Source organism: Rhinolophus sinicus, chromosome 11 (genome assembly GCF_057876585.1).
Source record: "Rhinolophus sinicus isolate RSI-liver-muscle chromosome 11, RSI-T2T, whole genome shotgun sequence".
NCBI lineage: Eukaryota > Metazoa > Chordata > Mammalia > Chiroptera > Rhinolophidae > Rhinolophus > Rhinolophus sinicus.
In genome coordinates, this window is record NC_142511.1 from 23298649 (window position 1) to 23319410 (window position 20762).

Genomic DNA, 20762 nt, shown 5'->3' on the forward strand with positions numbered 1-20762 from the left:
CTCAGTGGTTAAATTCTGCAGGGTGACTGAGGAGGTCCTATTCTGTTGTCTGCATCTACTCCATCTTGAGGTGAAGGAGGTCTTTAGGAATGAAAAGTTGCTCCTAAACTGTTCGTCATGGTACTGGACTTTTCTGAGTGCTTGGTAGAACCACTTAGAGCTTTCTGTAGATAATTCTCCACAATAAATGGATTCTTACATAGAGCAAACAAGTATGTAACATAAAGCAATTACTGTTTTAGTCATTTTGTTAGATGTTTCGATAATTATAAACATAACTAGAGTAGACTGTGGTGAAGTGTTGTTTAGTTGTGCACAAGATATGAAGGGACTCAGGACTAGCCCATTGCTACTGCCTAAATGGTCACACAAGAAATTGGCTCTGTCCCATTGCCTTTTTTTTTACATTTTATTTATTTTAACTGTGTTTTTCCAGGACCCATCAGCTCCAAGTCAAGTAGTTGTTTCAATCTAATTGTAGAGGGCACCGCTCACAGTGGCCCATGCGGGGATCGAACCGGCCACCTTGTCGTTCAGAGCACCGCGCTCTGACCAACTGAGCTAACTGGCCGAGGCGCCTCCCCTTCCCCCAATTGCTTTTGATTGTAGGTCAAAGATTAGACCAGTGGTCTGGTGTTTTGCTCTTGTGCTTAGTAAATACCTTGCATGGAATTAGGCACTCAGTTAATGCCTTTTGCTTTTTCAAAGGAACCCACGTGTTCCCCAGGAGAGTAGCTCTCTTGTTTCGGTGTGTGGTGTTGGTGATGTGTATGTGCAGGCAAGGGGATGGGCTTGTAGACACACCCAGAAGGAAGGGCTTCATGAAATGCATGGAGGGGTCTGCGTGAAAACAGACTGCTTTAAACCTTCTGGTGGTGCCACTTGTGGAATAGAAGGAGCTTTGAGGCTCTGAAATGGTCAGTTTGTGGCCAGATAGGTACAGTCTGAAGTAGAGCAACCTCTGAAATGAGTCAGGCCTCTTGCTTTGTTTACAGAAACAAAATAAACAGCTTATGAATGATTTAATACAGCTTATGGTTAAGTGATTAAAGTGAATACTGTTTCAGTGGGCGCCATGCCAAATTTCAATTAAGATGTATGTAAAATCAGCCTTTTTAAAGCCTAAGAACAGGGTGCCTGACTTTCTGAACAAACTCAAGGGTTGTCTGAATCATAGACACAGGCAGGCACTGGTACTGAACAAGTCGGGGAATGATCCAGTTCAGAATCTGAGTTTCAGTCAGCTGGTTTCTGGTTCCTTTTCCCAAACGGAGGTCCTCATACTTTATTTCGGAAGCCTTTTCTTCTCTTTGAGTACTATGTGACATGTTCGTGGAAGCTAGCCGTTTAGGGGTGTGACTGTCCTGAAATAACGTTTTTGAGCTGGATCACAGCTCTTTCTAGACGTGGATTTTATCCTAACAGGCAGTTCTGTCCCTTTGTCGTATTCAGGGTCTGTCATCCATAAACCGAAGGAATGTGATTAGGAGATAATGGACTTTAATTGAGCTCCCAGTGCTTTAAGAAAACATGACTGCGCAGCTGGGACGCTGTCCTGCCATCAGAGAGACGCACCAGAAAAGATTCTAGAGCTTATGCATACTTGAATAACTTTTTATTTCGATATATGTGTATTTAAAGATTAGCTCTTACATTTAGTTATACAATATGTCATAAATGAAGAAAATAACAAACTAAAACTTCATATGGTAGTGACATTTAAAAAGGCCGTTCAAGTATTAGGTCTTCTGTCACAAGGAAGGTTATCATTTTGACACATTCAGGTATAGTTTTTCTTGGACTCACATCCCAGTGAGTGTAGTCTTTTCTGGCTTTGTCAGTTTAATGATCTTGTGATTGCGATTGCGTCCTTGTAAACTCCTTCGGCGGTCCCTCCACTGGATCAGAAAGGCGTGGGGAGGGTAGATCAGTTCACTGCCACCTTTCTGGATAGAAACAACTGCTTTGGGGAGGAGCGGGGAGGGGAATTCTGCTTGGTATTTGAGGAGCCTTTTCTGACTGGGATGTTTTCCTGGTATCTCCTTCAACCAAGAGCTTCCTAGAAATTTCTTCTCTAGGACCCTGACATCCTAACGGGGTCTCTGTGAGTCTCTCTCTACCCTTCCTCACTCTTCTTTCTGTCCTCCTTTCTCCTTCTTCACCCTCCCCTTCCCCAACCAGGCCAGCTGAGCTGCATTTCCTTCCCACCTAAGGAAGAGAAGTACCTCCAGCAGATTGTGGACTGCCTCCCCTGCATCTTGATCCTCGGCCAGGACTGTAATGTCAAGTGTCAGCTATTGAACCTGCTATTGGGGGTGCAGGTGCTTCCTACCACCAAGCTGGGCAGTGAGCAGAGCTGTAAGCTTCGGCGCCTCCGCTTCACCTATGGGACTCAGACTCGGGTCAGCCTGGCGCTTCCTGGCCAGTATGAACTAGTCCACACGCTGGTTGCTCACCAGGGCACCTGGGAGACCATCCCTGAGGAGGACCTGGAGGTCCAAGAGGACAGTGAGGACGCTGCCCATGTTTTAGCCGAACTGGAGGTGACGATGCACCATACCCTCTTACAGGTACCAATCTCATACTTATGCAATTGTACACACATATATCAGCTTTTCTTGTATTTGAGCTTTCTCAGAAAGTAATTTGGCAGTATATACCCTGGGCTCTGAGCATCAGCTGATGTGGTGAAAGGTACATAATCTAGGAAGTTGAAAACAGACAAGGTTGTAACAGACCCATCTCTGCCTCTGCTACCGTACTGCAAGGCCCTGAGCAATTGGCTTGCCTTCCTGCCTCCTATCTCCCTTTCTAATATAGAAGGAATGTGATGCTTACATCTCAGTGTGCTTTTATAGAATAATTATGATCAGGGTTAGAAATCCTTTTACCTTTCTTAGCAGGTGTTGCTAAGATCGTCTCTAGTCATCCCTTTCTAAAAGGAACAATAAGATGATGGATTCATGTTCTTATTGGAGTTGAGACCAAGTGAAGAATGTTGTGAGTTTTTCCTTAGACCTACCATTACTTCCTAAGTGGAACAGATCATGTTTCCTACTTTCTAAGCAACTTGGGAACATGAGGGTAGGTCTGGCTCAATGTTACGAGATACGGGGATCCTGGCACCTGAAGAATATCTTTGCTTCTCCAGTGAAGTCAACTCCCAATGAGAGCCCAGGTCTTACGGCGTCTCCTAAGAAATCATGCCGCCTGTCTGCTATTCTTGTCTTCGCTTGGGAAGGACTCATCTCTTGTGCTAGGCTTTCCTGTTGTATAGCTAGGGCTGGGATACTTAATTAGAAGGAATGAGGATTGGCAAAAGATGTGACTATGCCAGGGGTCAGGAGTGGGTAGGAATAAAAGAATGCAGACATGCTCAAAACAGTCTATCTCTTGGTTAGTGGTGCCAGGAAGGAAGGGCTGTTTGGCAGGACTAGGAGAGCGGGTGTCTTTTTTTTCTTATAACCGCTTCACCTGCCCTTGTTCTAAAAGGCTTGATGTCTCAGTCAATGGAATGAATCCTTCAGCTGTGGCCATGGTCTGTGACATTCCAGAAGTAAAAACTGTCATTTCCTTCCAGAGTCCAGATTTCTTTTATCTTGATAAAAGCTAGAGCAGGCAATGTGTATAAGTCAGCGTTTTCTCTCAGCTGTTTCAGTGGTGGCTTTTCTGTGTTTTCAGACCTAGAGCTTGCACTTCTTAGCTCCAGGACTCTGTGAGAGTTCTTGGACAGTATTCCCTATCTATTGCTGAGGCTCCTCAGTTGACCAGAGAGCTTTTTCACAGCTGTAGGTATTTGATTCATACACAATCTGTTGGTGGTGGTGTACTGCCTTGGTCTAATTGCTTCAAGTTTCCAGTAGCTCAGTGGTTTTCAAACTTTTAGATTTTAAATCACTGTAAAAAATAACATTTTATAACAGGACCCAGTATATATATATACATATATGTTTGAAATAAAGTTTTGTGAAACAATACTTTTACTTCTTGCAAAACATACTGGTATTTTCATCTCTATTTTGTTTGACTTCATTTTTAAAAAATGGTGGTAGCAACCACTAAATTGATGCTATGAACTAATACTAGGTTGGTGCAAAAGTAATTGCGGTTTTTGCAATTTTTTTTTTTTTTAACCTTTTAAACCGCAATTACTTTTACACCAACCTAATATATTGTGACTTGTAGCTTAAAAAACATTGTTAAGTGGGTGAAATGACTGCTATATGTTGGGTGGTGATTTTTCCTGTTTTTGCCTTTTAAAAACAATCTTGGAATGTGAGCAAAGCCATCTGTAGGAGAAGCAAATTATTTGATTTGTCTGTGTCCCGTCATTTTACTGTTTTCATTTTTTAATGCTACTTTTGTCCCATGAATTGAGGTGATACAAGGAAGGAAAGTGAGAGCCTTTCCCCAAGTCATATCTAAGCACATACCTTACTGGTGGTGAGAGCGCCCGGTGCCTGCTCCGATACGTGTAAGCACTCAAACTGAACTAGCAATTGAAGAGGCTGCCTGGTTGGGAAGTTGAGAGACCAAATTAGCTTTCTCTCCACACAGTTGAAATATATATTCTCTTTCTTGAGGCATATTCTTCTTTTTTCTTGAGGAATTCTCTCGCCTCTTGTTTGTATTTCATGTGGTTTCTGAGGCTTCCTTAGTCAGTGTTTCTCCAGATCTGCCTTATTCTCCAATGGTGTTGATGTAGAAATAGCAACGGGCCCCAACCGTTCAAAGTTTAGACCCTTTGATGCTGAGCCTCACCGGCTGTTCTGTCACTACAAGTCAGGCTCCCGTCTCCATTAATACAATACAGCAGCCATTCTCAGCTCACGGCTGGGAGCATTTCACAGCTACCTTGAAGATTTTTTTAAAAGATTTTATTGGGGAAAGGGAACAGGACTTTATTGGGGAACAGTGTGTACTTCCAGGACTTTTTTCCAAGTCAAGTTGTTGTCCTTTCAATCTTAGTTGTGGAGGGCGCAGCTCAGTTCCAGGTCCCGTTGATGTTGCTAGTTGCAGGGGGCGTAGCCCACCATCCCTTGCGGGACTCGAGGAATTGAACTGGCAACCTTGTGGTTGAGAGCCCACTGGCCCATGTGGGAATCGAACTGGCAGCCTTTGGCATTAGGAACATAGAGCTCTAACCGCCTGAGCCACCAGGCCGGCCCCTGAAGATTTTTTAGCTCCCATTTTATTTAGGACCAATGAGTTAAGCCCTAAACAGCCCTTCCGTTTGGTATTTTAAAAAGGTGGTAAAGAAAGGAGATATTTAGCTAAAGGAAACCAAGATTGAATTAGGGGAAATGAGAAGTTCATTTTCAACTGTCAAATTATCAAAGCAGAGTGTTCCCCTACCCTCTTATACAATGGTCATTCTTCTAATTGTTACTTTAAAGTCCTCATAAATTAGCTATTTTCACTTATTTCCAGAATAGGCCAACTCCCATGAACCCATAGTGCTTGGTATTCCCAGGCTTTTTAGTTCTGGGTCCCCTGAGATTCTCGGTTCATAATTCAACAGTAGAGGAACACTGTCAGCTGTTAGTTCCTGAAACTTTGTTTAGTATTTAAACATAGTTATTTTCCAACTGGCAACACATTTCACCATTCACTGTATTCGCTAGTTCTGTCTTCACCTACAGACATCCTTCCCCTTCCCCATCCTTCCCCTATTTGGGGCACATCCATCTACCACCCCCTTTTCTCTTTCCCTTCCTCTGACAAGTCCAGTGGAACACAGTTGTCGGCCTCAGAGATGTCCCAGTCTAATGTGTGTGTGTTTCCTATGAACACCTATAAGAAAAGGAATAAAAAGAAGCAGAGACAATTAAACTTCCTCAGCCGGAGATGGGATTCCTGCATCTCAGCAGTGACATTTTATTTACTGTGGCAGTTCCACAGCTTTCCGTTGTTTTGCTCTTATCAGTAGCCAGCTTGTCTCCACCAGGCCCTTTGGACAGATGTACGTGTCACCTGGCAGCCAGCTGCTGTGTGCTGCCATATACGGTTTGGCTCATGGTGACGTATGGTAGATATGTTTCAGGGACCTGAGATAGACTGATGTTTCCAGGCAAGGTCTAATGTCTTGCCCATAAGCTTATTTGTTTACCAACTCTAACCAGTTGGAGTAGTAAAGTTTTTTCTTTATAACCCCCACTCAATAGCTTTCAATGGAAATAATCTATTTGAAATGTCATGCAGACATTGATATTTTTAATTTCTCAGCAGTTAATATTTTCACAACCCCAAATCATAAAGGATCTTACTTAAAATGACAAAAGTTTAAGACTAGCTTCTCTCAATAGTTACCTAGTTTTTGGCATTTATTATGGCAACTTACAAAGTTAAATGTGTTGTGTGTTGCTTTAGTTAGATACCATATCTTCTCTTGAATGTATCTAGATTGAAAGATAATGGTTGATTGGTAAAAAGTTGGAAAAAAGCCTAGGTGAAGGTCCTCAGGGTGAGAAGTTACTGTTGGGGGAAAAGAGTACATGGAATTAGGCCAAAATAGGCTGTTCCAAGGGAAAAGAAACAAAGTTGGGGTAACATGTATAAGACAGACAAATAAAGGATGTTATTCTAGAGATATTAAAATAAACCATGATTTTATGGGGCAAAAAGAAAGGGGAACTAAAGTGATACGTTAAAAAAGGATATGGGAGGTTCAGACAAATGCTAAATTATAAATTCCTTCTAGGCAGTAATCCTATATTCTTTGAATTTGAAATCTCTTTTGCCTTCCCCCTAACACACACTAACGTACATAGTGAAATGTAACCATCCTGCATACATTGCTCTTTGCCAAGAAACCTGGAAATACCTAGTATAGGTTCATTTACCTCTTAAGGATATGTGTGGTTTAGAGGCGAGATTTTAAAAAAATCCCTACGTCACTAGATAGCCTTGCTGTCTCTCAAGAACGGGTTGAAACTGAGGCTGTATTTTCTTAGTTCATCACCAGTGATAATTCTGTTCTTCAAAGGTTAGCTCTTGGGGAGAAAATCTGGCAGAGATTTTAGTCTTAATCTTCCTCTTTTGTCTTCTCCCTTTTAGAGGTTCCTGCCTCTTTCCTGCACCAAATGGCTTCCCTCTGTTTTCATTGCCTCTGAGATCTGTTGGTGTTTCCCTTTAAGTAGAGGATGGTGGGCGTAGGGGATCTTCCCCAGTTCAGAGACTCAAGAGGTTCAAAGTACTGTCAACAGGCAGAAACTGTTGTTGCCTATGAAAAATATTTTCTTTTGACTTCTTTTGTGGTATTTCACACAGTCCTTGCAGCATTGTTTCATAGCAAGGCCTTTACTTTGTAGCTAGCGTATGCTTTTTGACAGAGAACACCAGCATTTAGGATCCCTGAAAGCATCTTGTCCAACCTTTATTCTTCTTTCAGAACTTCCCTAACAGGTAGTTCCTGACACACAGTGGGCCTTCAGTTACTGTTTAAGTATGGTCTTTATAGTCAAGAGGACCTCGATTTACATCCTGTCTTTGCCACTTAACTGTGATTCTGGTGCTTGGTTCCCTCATTTGGAAGATGAGGGTAATAATACGTCTCTTTTAGGACTTGTGAGGCTTACAAATGAGAGACTATGTGTAAAGCACCTAGCACAGTGTCTGGCACCTAGTAAGCCAGTTCCCTCCTTTCTTTGTATGAATTAATCAGTGTCCCTGAGAAGAGGATTTCTTACTCTCTCAGTCACCCATCCCTCCCCTGGCAACCATCCACGTTGCAACTCCGTCCTTTTATCAAACTTAAGTCCTCCTGGTTCCAGGTTACTTATAGTTATTCTGCTCTAGTTAGAAATGAAGTTGTTCATAATTCATTATGAAGAACTTTTGTAATAAAATGAAAGAAGAGGAGGATGTTAATAAAAAGATAAATACCACAAAATTTAAAGTTATAAAGTTAAAAGTCTTCCTTTCCTCATTCTCTCTTCTCTATTCCACTATTTTCTCTCTCGATGAATCGAATCTAGTAAATGGTAAGAGAATAAAGCTTCAGATTTCTCCTTTTATCTGTGCCTGTGGGTACTGGATGTTTGAATAGCTGCTGATAGAACGCATGGAGTCTGTTAGTACATTCTTTTTTCTTTTAAAAGTGTTTATTAAAATATAGCTAACATACAATGTTACTAGTTTCAGATGTACACCATAGTTATTCGACATTTACATACCTAAAGAAGTGATCACATGATATGTCTAGTAACCATCTGACACCGTACATTATTACAGTATTATTGACTATATTCCCTATGTTGTACTTATTTAATAACTGGAAATTTGAACCTCTTATTCCACTTCACCTGTTCCGCCCTTTCTAAAAAATGTTTCAATTACAGTTGACATTCAACATTATTTTATATTAGTTTCATATTCACTACATTCTTGTCAAGTTGTCTGTTGCCTGATTCATTGAATTATGAAATATAGAGAAGATAGTTCTGATCCGTAAGGGCTTCATACTTATTATAGTGAGTAGAGATGCAGAGCCTTTGTTTTGGGTGTTTGGGATTATAAACGTATTTCCACTTTTAGCATGATGGTCTCCTGCTTTCTGTGGCTAGTTTAGGGTTTTGGTTGGGATTGTGTTTTTTCCCCAAGTCTTGTTTCTGGCCTCCGAGTTACCACACTGATATTTTCACTAGGTAGGAAGATGAGCATGTATCCATTCTATGCTGCTGTTGGGATAAAGTTCTGGGTTGTCTTCAGCTAGTTCCAGTTGCTTATGAGGCATGTTATCGTCAGGAAACCTGTTCAGTTGCAGCTTCCCTTTGGAGTGTTTGTACCAACAAAAATCAAGGTGTTCTCTGCAGTGTAACAAGAATATAGAGGTATTTTCCTTAATATGTAAGTAACCTTTAAGAGAGGGTGAGTTCAGGGAACTGTTTAAAAATGAAGAAGAAAGAATTGACCCTGTGTAAAAACAAACAGGAAAAATCTCTGAACCACTGTGTGAGACTCACATGGGAGGAAAATTGACAGTAAAAAATCAGTGGAATATGGGGACAGGGATGAGGTCGGCTGTGTTCATTGCTGAGCAGGGCAAGACTATTACATGGTTGTGTACTTCTGTGTGATGTAAACTTGAGGCTCAAGACTGGAGAGAAAGCAAAGACATCTGTGACCTACCTGAGTGCATGACCGTCGTACATCAGACCCATCAGTGAATACAATCATCTTTAGCTCTGAGGGCCAGTAAGGTGCTGTGAACGTAGCTAAGGACCCCTCATCAGTGAGAGCCGTTCTTCTTAGGAAGTGGTGAGGCTTCTTCAGTGATTGAGCGACTTCTTCTTGGCATTTAAGGAAGTGTCATTTACATCAAAAACAAAACCAAATAGGTGAATTCTGGTGTCTGCAGAGGTTCTTTTTCCTTCATTGAGTTAGGATTCATTCTTGGAGTAGAGGCAAACAGCAATTCCAGATAAATGTGTGGAATATGCGTTGAAAGATAGAAAATTTTACCCATGATTATTGAAAGTGGTTTTGAGCAAGCAGTAAAAGCATCATTTATTCACCCATTCATTTCACATTTATTTATCGGATGCTCACTTAGTGCAAGGCACTGTTCTGGGAGCCGGGGAGGAATAAAGGCTTCCAAGAAGCAGTGTGAGGCGGACTTCCCCTCCGGTGGCTAGCACGGGCCCCAACAGGTCTGGCTCATCCTCTACCAATAATAATAATAATAATAATAATTATTATTATTATTATTTTGACTCCCTGTCTCCAGGAGACAGTGCTGACTTCCCTTATTTGTAACTGTCAGACATGAGTCATCCCTTCACTGTAAGTATTACAGAATTGAATATCACATTCTAGGCTGATTTGTCTGCTGTTAGGGGCACAGCCGGCAGCTCTTTTTGAACAGTGAGGCCAACTGCACAAGTTAATTAACTGGGAGATGGAGAAGAGAGAGCATGGGACCTTTTTTTTTAATCCATTTTTGTTTGGTACAGGATATATTTAAGAGTAGACAGCTTCTTTCTAGGTACCAATATATTAAGCAATACCTGCCATCAGAAAACCCTGAATCCCTTAAAAAAAAAATGAATTTGCACCCATTAGCAAATAAAGTCATCTGTGTCTTAGAAAAGATATTGGTTTACAAATGGATTTGGCAGCTTTGGCCAATGATTCTGTTGTACACACAAAATGATCCTTTGAGGAAAACCTGGAAATTTATTTTAGAATTTTAAGAAATGCACTAAATAAACAAGCAAACAAAAATTTGTCCTGAAAATTTTCTAAAGGACACTTAACTTTGTTTTTGAATATTTAGGCTTTCTTCCCATCATATTCCTATAAGTTTGATTGAGTTACATCTTTTACAATACACACACACACGTATATATTTAAGACAGCTTTGAAATTTTAAAATAAATATTTTTAAGAACACTTTCATTTATGATTCTCTACCATATTATAACTTTTCATTTCTTGAGATCTTCTTTTAGTCTTTTTTTACTTATTATATGTAATTATAATGTTGGCATTTAGGCAAATTGTATATTCTACTCTAAACCTTAGAAGTTCTTCCTTACCTGCTTGTTGAATCTGCCTCATGAAGTGATTCCTACTCTAGTTGTGTGACTCAGGACAGTGAGAGAGGATTTGTTTTGGACAGCAGGGAGAGTGTCAGACTAGTCTTCCAATCAGAAAGCATTCTGTGCAATTCAAGGCGCAGATGAAACAGCAGATTTCTTCATGGCCTAGGCTTGGACGGAAAATAGGATTTATGTAGTGTTTACTCACATATAAATGGTGAGGTGGGCAAAGCACTTTTAGCTTTAGGGAGTTCAGAGTGGCCAGCCAAATGACACTTATGTGGCCTACCTGAGCATAAAACTTACTAGTGTTTTGTTGGGGAAGAAGGTGAGACCTTTGTGCTTTGCTGGGAATGAGAGAGCTCACACACTCACACACTCACACACACACACACACACACACACACACACACAATGAGAAACAATACGCTGGAATTTCTCAGTCCTTTCTTTCTTTTCTGGAGAAGGAGATAAAAAAGGAAGAGGGTCCTAGGTTTTGATTTTTAAAAATCTTTCATCAGAAATACGTGTTGCTTAACTAAGGTAAGGAATGAAAACAATATTAATTTGAAAGAAAATAAATTCTGTATCTTTTAGATTTTAAATAAAGTGAAATTTCAACACCTGATAACTGTTAAGAACACAAACTCAGGCAGGTTTGTGTTGAGTTCATAACTGTAAAATGTGCTAGAAGTTTGTGGAGGATTGGATTTTTGAGTTTGCAGACTCCTGAAGACATTGGGAGTTGGTGTGCCAACTGTGGTGATATAGGCGTGAAATCTCCAGGTCAATCCTTACGTCTGAAATGCCAGGCACAGTATTTAATTTCAGAGATACAGAGCAGCAGCATATGCAGTGGATGGAAATATATGCTCTTTAGTGCTCAAGCTCCTCAGGAAAGGAGTCAAACACAGAGCGGAAACTACTGGCTAGGAAAAGGGCCTGTAGAAGATTTGTTTCTAAATCACAGATCATTCTTGAAACTCACTTTAGGAACTTTCGTGTATCAGTTATGATTGGGTTCAATCATATGTAAAAGACGAGCAGGAAAGCAGGGGCTTGCTTAAACAAGACACATCTTAATTTTTTCTTTCCTCATATAAAAAGTCAAATGCCTGCAGCTAGGCATTTGAGGGTTGGTGTGGCAGCTTTGTGGTTATCAGGTTCCCTATTTCTTTCTGCTTCGTCATCCTTAGTTCTGCCTTCCACCCTGAGGTTTGCCTTACGGCTGCTGGATGACCACCGCTGGTCTAGATGTCGCATCTATGCTCTAGGCAAGAAGGGAAAGGTTGAAGTACACACTTCTTGGTAGAATCAAATCCCCTCTAAAGAGTTTTCCTGGCCACCCCTGTCTGTCTGTAAAGGACATTGCCTTCCCAATAAACAGAGGATAAATATTGGATAGGCAAACCTTTGTCTCTGTCCTACCAAGTGATCATGAGAATAAAGGTTGTTACCAAGACTTAGGTGGCTAAGACTTTGGGATGCCTGCACACTCTTAGAATAGGACAGGAATAATATTTGGCAAACCTGGCTTTTAGTTTGCTGTTGATTGATTGATTCAACAGTACTGCTAGGTACTGTAGTTACAGTCATGAGCAAGATAGACATGGCCCCAGCCCTCAAAGAGTTTACTGACTAATGGGGAAAAACGGGTTTTAAATAAATACATTATAAATGTGTTGAACATTAAGAAAAGGCGAAATAGAGAATGCTTGGGATTGTGTAATAGGAAAGACTCTGTAAGGGTATAACATGACATACACATCGAGATTTAAAGGATGCTTGAGAGTAGACCAGGTTAGAAAGGTGGGGATGGGGGTGTGAGAGAAGTGCAAGAGTGGGAGGAACGTTCCAGGCAGACTCACTCTTAGTCTGGTCATTTCCAAAACACTTCTTCCATTATTTGTCTTATTTCTTAATCAGACAGACTCAGTGGGAGTTTCCAAGCAACAAAGGAAGGCAGGGACTAAATATTCTTTTTATCTGAAATGGCTAAAGGGGCTGCCATTTCCACGTTGCTTTTTCACTCTCTAGATGAGTGCCCGCCTGCATGGGCTGCCCCAGGCAGTATTGGTAACTGAGGTGGACACATGATTGGGGCGTGTCAAAGTCCAGGTGCCCCATCATAGATCTGGATTTGGGTCTCAGTGTGGGACTTTGGGGAGGCAAGGATGGGTTCTGACCCTGCAGTGCTGATCTGTCCCCTTTCCCCTTCCAGGAGGTGGACGTTGTGGTGGCACCATGCCAAGGCCTGCGGCCCACAGTGGATGTGTTGGGCGACGTGGTGAATGATTTCTTGCCTGTGATAACCTATGCGCTTCACAAAGATGAACTCTCTGAGAGGGAGGAGCAAGAGCTTCAGGAAATCCGGGAGTATTTCTCCTTCCCCATATTCTTTTTCAAAGTGCCGCAGCTGGGCTCAGAGATCATTGACTCCTCTACCAGAAGAACGGAGAGTGAAAGGTCAGCACTTCATCGCCAGCTAATTGACCTGGGCTATCTGAGCATCAGTCACTGTAACTGTGGGGCCCCCGGCCAGGACACTAAAGCTCAGAGCATGTTGGTGGAACAAAGTGAGAGGCTAAGACACTTGAGCACCTTCTGTCACCAGGTGCTGCAGGCTCGCCTGGTGGACGCAGCCAGGGCCCTGAACCTGGTACATTGCTGCTGCCTCGACGTCTGTATTAACCAGGCCTTTGACATGCAGCGGGACCTGCAGATTACTCCCAAGCGCCTGGAGTACACGCGGAAAATGGAGAATGAGTTGTATGAATCGCTGATGAATATCGCCAACCGGAAGCAGGAGGAAATGAAGGACATGATTGTTGAGACGCTTAACACCATGAAGGAGGAACTGCTGGATGACGCTGCCAAGATGGAGTTTAAAGGTAGGGCAGAGAGCGTGGGGGTGCTGGGGCTCCTTCAGCTGAGGATGGAGGACCCGCGCGATCATCTCATGCACGCCGCCGTCATCAGCAGGAACGTAGCCAAGATGGCCTTGTTCCAAGAGACCTTCCTGGAGGATACCATTGTCATTCCTTCCCAGGACTGTTAGCCTAACTTTTGGTCAATTCATTCTAATAGTGCTCTTTAATCTCCAGCTTCTATCTGTATCCCCTTGACCCTGATGGAGCTGGAGAAGAGCCATTTGAAGAATGTTACTAAGTCATGCTTTTAGCCTTGACTCCTTTTGCATAGTTCATGCTTCTTCATTGATCCTTTCTGTACGCATGTCATGGTTTCCATTTTCTTTTCAGGCTGCTCCTAAAACCCCACTCAGGAGGATTTTCCAAAGTAGTGTTTTTAGCTTTTCTGGCAGTTCCATTCTTCACGAATGGCTATTAACAAAATTGGGCCAAAATGGTTAGGCAGGTCTCAGTGTCTGAGGTTTACATGCTGCTGACTTTGTACACTGACTGCTGTTTGAGTCTTCTGCGTGAACATTAGCTCTACTACCCATTAATTAAAGGGACATGGTTTGCAAGTTCCGCTTTAGGTTCTCAATCATGGCTACCCATCCAAGTCGCCTGGGAGGCTTTTTGAAAATAGAGACGCTCGAGACTGCTAATTCATCAGAATTTCTGACATGGGACCTAGCATCAGTTTTTTTCAAAGGCAACAACCTCCCTAGGTGGAGTCTACTTCTTGCATTTTCTAAATGAGGGAACTGGGACTTAGGTTAAGTAATTTGCTCAGAGTCACACAACTGCTAAAGGAGACGCAAAATTTGAGTCTAAATAATCTGATTCCTGGACCCATACTCCTTTTTTCCATGCTTCACTGCTTCCTAATCTGCTCCTGGTAACTTGATGCCACCATCTTCCTGGAGACCAGCTTCAAAACCTCAGCGTGGTCTTTAACTGTTTTCTTTCTCTTATCCCCACAGCCAGTCAGTTCCCAAGTCCTGCTGAGTCTTCTTCCATATTTTGTATCTGCCTGTGCTTTTCTAGTCCCTCTTCTCTACCTGAAATATTGTTACTGACAGTCTCACTGACGCCTTGGGTTCCTTTCTCCAGTTCACCTTTATTAGCTTCCTGTTCCTACAAAGCTTAGACTCCTTTGCCTCATTAAAAATCTTCCAAAGCCGAGCACTTACCAACTTTCTCAGTCTTATTTTCCACTGTGCGCCTTCCTGTAGTTTCTGTTTCAGTTGGTCAACTGCTTGCTCTCCTCTAGATGTTCCTTTTACTTTTTCTTTGCTCATGCCCTGCCCTAAGCCTGAAATGTCTTCTATTGCCTGTGAATTTCCAAATGCTACCTACCCATCAAGTCCTCTTCCAAGTAACATTTATCATGAAGTTGTCTTTAATTTTCTTAGCTAACAACCATCGCATTCATCTGAACTCCCAAAACGTTTCATTTGTAATGGAAATTTCTGGCATATTTCACTTTCCATCTTTTATTATAGTTATTAACAATTATGTTCTTCTGACACTTTTCTAAAATCTTAGAGGTGAAGGAGAATAGAATCTGGGTCTTATGCATTTTTATACCCCTTGCAGCAAATAACACAGTGTCTGTTACATCTTTGGAGAGTGAGCGAGTGTGTGAATGATGGTGTGCGGCTATGTTACACTTATAGATACAAAGGAAATATGGGTCGCTTTCGCGTGCATAGGGTGCCTTATTTCTTACAGGTTTTTCTAAAGATGAACAAAAATACCTCTTTGGTAAATTCCTATGGGAGGGAGGAGTTGCTGAGAAATGCTTACTTGCAGTGGAAATCCTAGGGCCTCTTCTGAATATTTAACTACAGACGCTGGGGCAGCAGTGCTGGCATCATAGAACACATGATAAACGCGGGTAGGGCAGGGAGGTGGGCAGACAGTGAAATATTTGATTATTTGTTATGTGCCAGGCATACCATGTTTGGTGTCTGGGATACAGTAGTTAGTTCAACACACGTGAGAGTAGCTGGGAACAAATAGATCAAATGTCTGGCTCTGTTAACTATGTTGTGGATTTGTGGATCTACTTACCTAGTTGGCTATATATTAGACACAACTTACATGTCTGCTTCTTATCTTGTTCTAAGTCCTTTCTGAGTATTCTTGAGACAACAATAAATAGATTTAGAAGAAAGCTTACCCACATATTCTCTGGAGCCAGATTTCTATTACTGGTTTTTGTTTGTTTTTAAATAAAAGTAATACATACACACTGGGTATCATGACAAACGTACTTTATAAAATACTTATTTTTTGCCAAGATAATACCTTCATACATGGTACTTAACGCAAAGGTAAATAGATGCAGTCCCCCGGTCATCAGTTTTCCTCTCTATGTTCTTCTGCTCCTTGCTTTTGCACTTAAGTCATTCCTTAGAGGTCTTCCCATAAATGTGCATACAAATTTGTCTTCTCATGGATATACGTTAATTTATTTAACTCCTCCCCTACTGATGGACATTTTGTCTGTTTCTTTATCTTTTTGCTATTATAAACTGTACTGCATTGATCATTATTGTACCTACATATCTTTGGGACTTGTAAGGATGTATTTCTATGCTCGAGACTACTTAGTCATGCATAGTCTGAGCAATGTCCATTTTCAGGGACTTCAAAAAATACATTTTATTTTTTTGTCTTCTAGAAAAATAATTTCTAGAAGAAGAGCAGTTAGGTCGAAAGGTATATAGATTTTGTGTTGTTGTTGGTTGGTTAGTTTAGAATTTCGGCAGATATTGCCAGATTTCCTCCAAGGAGGTAGCACTAATTTAAATTTCCATCAGTTGACACGAGAGTGCTTTTTCAGTAGTAGAGTTTTTTGCAGGTAATTTGTCTCCTCTTAATTGCTTCTGTCCTCTGGCTTGCAAAACAGAGTTTCTAATCCTGAGAGATAGTGGCATGGTGGGGACAACGTTCTAGTTTTACTTTTTATTTATCTAGCAATTGATTAGAATTGAATTCCTGACTCTGGGAGTTTTCTTAGTATGCTAGGTAGTGTGAAATATGACAAAGGTCAGAGGTTTGGGAATCCATGAGCTTTGGGTTCAGCTGCTGATTATATTACTAACTGTACATCCCCACTTTGTCCTCTCTTTGAGGCTGTTTCCTGATCTATACAATAGAACCAACAGTGTCCACCTGACAAAGTTATTTTGAGGATTAAATTAGACTACACATGTAAAATACTTACTATAGTGCTTTCAAATCGTCTGCACTCAATAAATGTTCTACCCCTCCTATAAATGTGACCAAAAAGCTAACGAAATCAGGAGGCTCATTCTAGACACAATTGCTCCTGAAGATTCCTAGCTCCCTTAAGTAGTTGAGGGTTGCATGGCCCCTGGTCATCCTGAGGCCAGAGTTTGTCAGCCAAGCATGTGTTTTGCAGCCGTCATCATGGGAGCTCCTCGGCTCTGACTTGAGGGATGCCTTTGCCCAGTGTACCTGCCCCGACCCTCGCAGTCAGCTAGCTTATTTCTCTGCCTCCATAGATGTCATTGTCCCTGAGAATGGGGAACCCGTGGGCACCAGAGAGATCAAGTGCTGCATCCGACAGATCCAAGAGCTCATCATCTCCCGGCTGAATCAGGCGGTGGCTAACAAGCTCATCAGCTCGGTGGATTACCTACGTGAGAGCTTTGTCGGGACCCTGGAACGGTGTCTGCAGAGCCTGGAGAAGTCTCAGGATGTTTCAGTTCACATCACCAGTAATAATCTCAAACAGGTACTCACAGAATGTTTAAGACACCATGTCACAGATAATGCATGAAACAATCCACACACAAGCCCAAGTTCAAGTTAGCCAACAATTTCCCTTTCAACTTTTTGCTGATCCAGTTAGAATTCTATTTTTCTTACCACATGACCACTGCCTGTGGGAGGTGCTTGTGCACTGTACAATTGCTGTAAGTTGATGAGCAAGAAGAAGATGAAGAAAAGGGGCCCAAATAGTCACAAAAAGTGATCAACTTGCATTGACTCTGAACATATATTGAGGAATAAATTTGAAAACCTGGAGACCAGACTACGTTCTTGAAGTAAATATCATTTATTGCATTTTTAAAATAGCCACTCTATTCAGGGCATATTAATTTTCTTTTGTGTGCTCTCTTTCAGATCTTAAATGCTGCCTATCACGTCGAAGTCACGTTCCACTCAGGGTCCTCGGTTACAAGAATGCTGTGGGAGCAAATCAAGCAGGTAGAGGTTGCCTAGGGAAAAAATGTTTAGCTCTTAGTTGGCTCCAATGAGTCTTTGTCACTCTGATAGAGAACAGGTATCCAGGATCTTCTGTTAGTTTGGGGTGGCTGTTTGTCTTAGTTTGCCCGCCTGGGAGAATCTGGTTTATGCCTATTCTGCAGTAATTGTTAATAGTGCGCCCTTTAACTCTTTAAAGTGGCATGTTTCAGTGATATTTTATGGAGCCATAGACCCTGCTTCACTAGCTTCTTCATATTTTTTAAAAATATTATTTTATAAATAAATTTATTAGAACACAGTCATGCCCATTTATTTATGAATTTTCTATGGCTGTTTTGGAGCTACAAAGGCAGGGCTGAGTGGTTGCAGCTTCTTCATATTTTTTTGTCCCAACCTAAATGTTTTCTCAGAACCAGGTTTTGTTGTCAGACGCCGTGAGTGTGGTTGCTTTTCTGGAATTTGGTCCGGCTCTTATGTAGAGTTACTTACTGACTTCACAGTGGATTTGTCAGGCACTCCCTGGCACTGGACGTAACGTATTGAGTTTGTGAGCATGCAGACTAGGCCGAGTGCTCTGTAATGCTTTCCTTTGAGCTGAGCCTTGATTTTGAGGTAGATAGAATTGGAGAGGAGTCTTGGGCTTCATGTGCATCCTGTCTTAAGAGTGGATAACCCAGAGGAGGAAGGACGTTGTTTCTTTCTAGTGGTTTCTGTCTCCCATGTGTTCTCACTGTCCTCCTCCTGGCAGATCATTCAGCGCATCACATGGGTGAGCCCACCTGCCATCACACTAGAATGGAAGAGGAAGGTGGCCCAGGAAGCCATTGAGAGCCTCAGTGCCTCCAAGTTGGCCAAAAGCATTTGCAGCCAGTTCCGGACCCGACTCAATAGTTCTCATGAGGCCTTTGCAGCCTCATTGCGGCAGGTGGGTATGTAGGACGGGACATACAGCTGGATCAAGTGGAGAACAACCTCCTCCACGGGGAATATTTTACTCTCTGCTCGCCACATAATTAAAAAAATTACTAGTATAATATGACACAGGAAGCTTCATCAGTAAATTGTTCACGTGGATATTTTTCTATTTTAACTCTAGGGAGAATGCAGGGAGTCAGTTAATTTCCATTGTGTTGAGTGAGGAATGAAAATTGAGGGGCAGGAATTTTATATACGTTTATATAGTGTTTTAGGAGTAAATTACAGAAAGGGATGAATTTCCATCTTCCATACTAGTTTGCAGTTTTGTGCCATCTGCTTGTCCCTTTGGTGTGTGTGTGTGTATGAATATTTGTGTGTCTTAGGGGAGGGTGGGTAGATATGATATGCCTCCAGGAAGAAAAGTTATTACTTGTTGAGAGCCCATTATAACCAATCTCTGAACTAAATATGTTACATATATTTTACTTAATTCTCACAGCTATCCTGAGGCAGATATTATTATTCCTATATAATGGGGAGAATTCAGAGCTAGGGACTTGAGAGGTCATGTCTTTTTTCTGTGTCCTCCCAGCTGGAAGCTGGCCACTCAGGCAGGTTGGAGAAAACTGAAGATCTGTGGCTGAAGGTTCGGAAAGATCACGCCCCCCGCCTGGCCCGCCTTTCTCTGGAGAGCCGTTCTTTACAGGATGTCTTGCTGCATCGTGAGTCCTTGTTTCTTTGCAAGTAAATTGGATGCCTGACATTCTCATGTTCAGCCTCGGAGAATCCAAGTGTCAAAAGCTGCTTCCTTGCGAAGCTACCTAAGCACTCCTTGATGTGTTTTTGAAATCCTGAGTGTGTTTGGTCCTGCTGTTTATATAGTTGAAATAACATAACCAAAGTTTATTCAAATCAAACCAGTTAGGTGACTTTGTGCTGGTTTAGAAGGACGCCCTCGTTTCTTCCTCTCTATGTAGTTACGACTCTTACCTCCAGGCAGGGCCAAGGCTAAGAATCCTAGGGAGGTTGCCCTGGAGGTCCCCACCCTCCTGCCTTATCTCTGTCTCTGCACCTTGCAGGTAAACCTAAACTGGGACAGGAACTGGGCCGGGGCCAGTACGGTGTGGTGTACCTGTGTGACAACTGGGGGGGACACTTCCCTTGTGCCCTCAAGTCGGTTGTCCCTCCGGATGAGAAGCATTGGAATGACCTGGCTTTGGAGTTTCACTACATGAGGTGGGTCAGGTCTCATTCACGTCTATGGGAGGAGACCCCGAGAAGAAGCCAGAAGCCTGCTATGCATTTTGCACCAAAAACTACATTATGCCTTGTCTCTGCACGCCTAGGTCTCAAATGGTGTGGACCAGTGTTGCTGTGTCTGGCCCAGAGCTGTGCTGTCATCAAGGCCATTACTGTGTTTGCTTGCCTTTTCTCCACCATCCTAATGTCTCAGGCTCATCCCTGCATTTGACTTTCTTCCTTAGTCCTTAAGGCCTCTGCATTTTTAGATGCCACAATTCTTTGTCTTTGCTCAGGAGCTCATTCTCTTTGCCCTCTCTCTGGACCAGAGCCACTACCTGTGGACCTGGACTAAACACGGCCTCAGGTTGTTCCCTCCCCTGTGGTGGCATGCTGTGTTATAGCCCCGACCTCTCTCCTTCCTCCCAGGTCTCTGCCAAAGCATGAGCGACTGGTGGATCTCCATGGTTCCGTCATCGACTACAACTACGGCGGTGGCTCCAGCATTGCCGTGCTGCTCATTATGGAGCGTCTACACCGGGACCTCTACACTGGGCTGAAGGTGAGGCGAGGCTAGGACAGGGCTCTCGCTGGCAGCCAGATCTGCAGCTTCCTGCCTGGCCTTTCATCCGCGTTTGTTCAGAGCTTCTAGCGCTCTTGAAACATTGTTGCAGTAGTCAAGCTTTATAACCCTTATTGCCAAAAAACTTTAAGAATTTCTCAGAATCTGTCTGGCCCATTTCATATCCAGAATACTGTGAGTCACCACTTCTACCTCCTGTGGTAGTGGGGGAATCTGGGCTACTCAGAAGGGCACAAAAGTTTCCTATGACTCTGTTGTTCTTTCTTTCTCCTTTTTGCTGTCCATGGATACAGCCAGTTTTTGTCGTTTAGTCAACACATATTTATTAGT

General features: G+C 42.3%; 1 protein-coding gene across 1 annotated transcript in view; it reads left to right on the forward strand.

Moving 5' to 3' along the window:
* The window catches only part of DSTYK (dual serine/threonine and tyrosine protein kinase), a 49566-nt gene that overhangs the window by 14736 nt on the left and 14068 nt on the right, over positions 1–20762 (forward strand). Inside the window, exons 2-9 of the mRNA XM_019711453.3 lie at positions 2182–2570; positions 12763–13432; positions 16984–17216; positions 17609–17692; positions 18441–18617; positions 19203–19332; positions 19690–19846; positions 20279–20411. Of these exons, the coding sequence (XP_019567012.3) occupies positions 2182–2570; positions 12763–13432; positions 16984–17216; positions 17609–17692; positions 18441–18617; positions 19203–19332; positions 19690–19846; positions 20279–20411 (1973 nt within the window). The remainder of the gene's footprint in view (positions 1–2181; positions 2571–12762; positions 13433–16983; positions 17217–17608; positions 17693–18440; positions 18618–19202; positions 19333–19689; positions 19847–20278; positions 20412–20762) is intronic.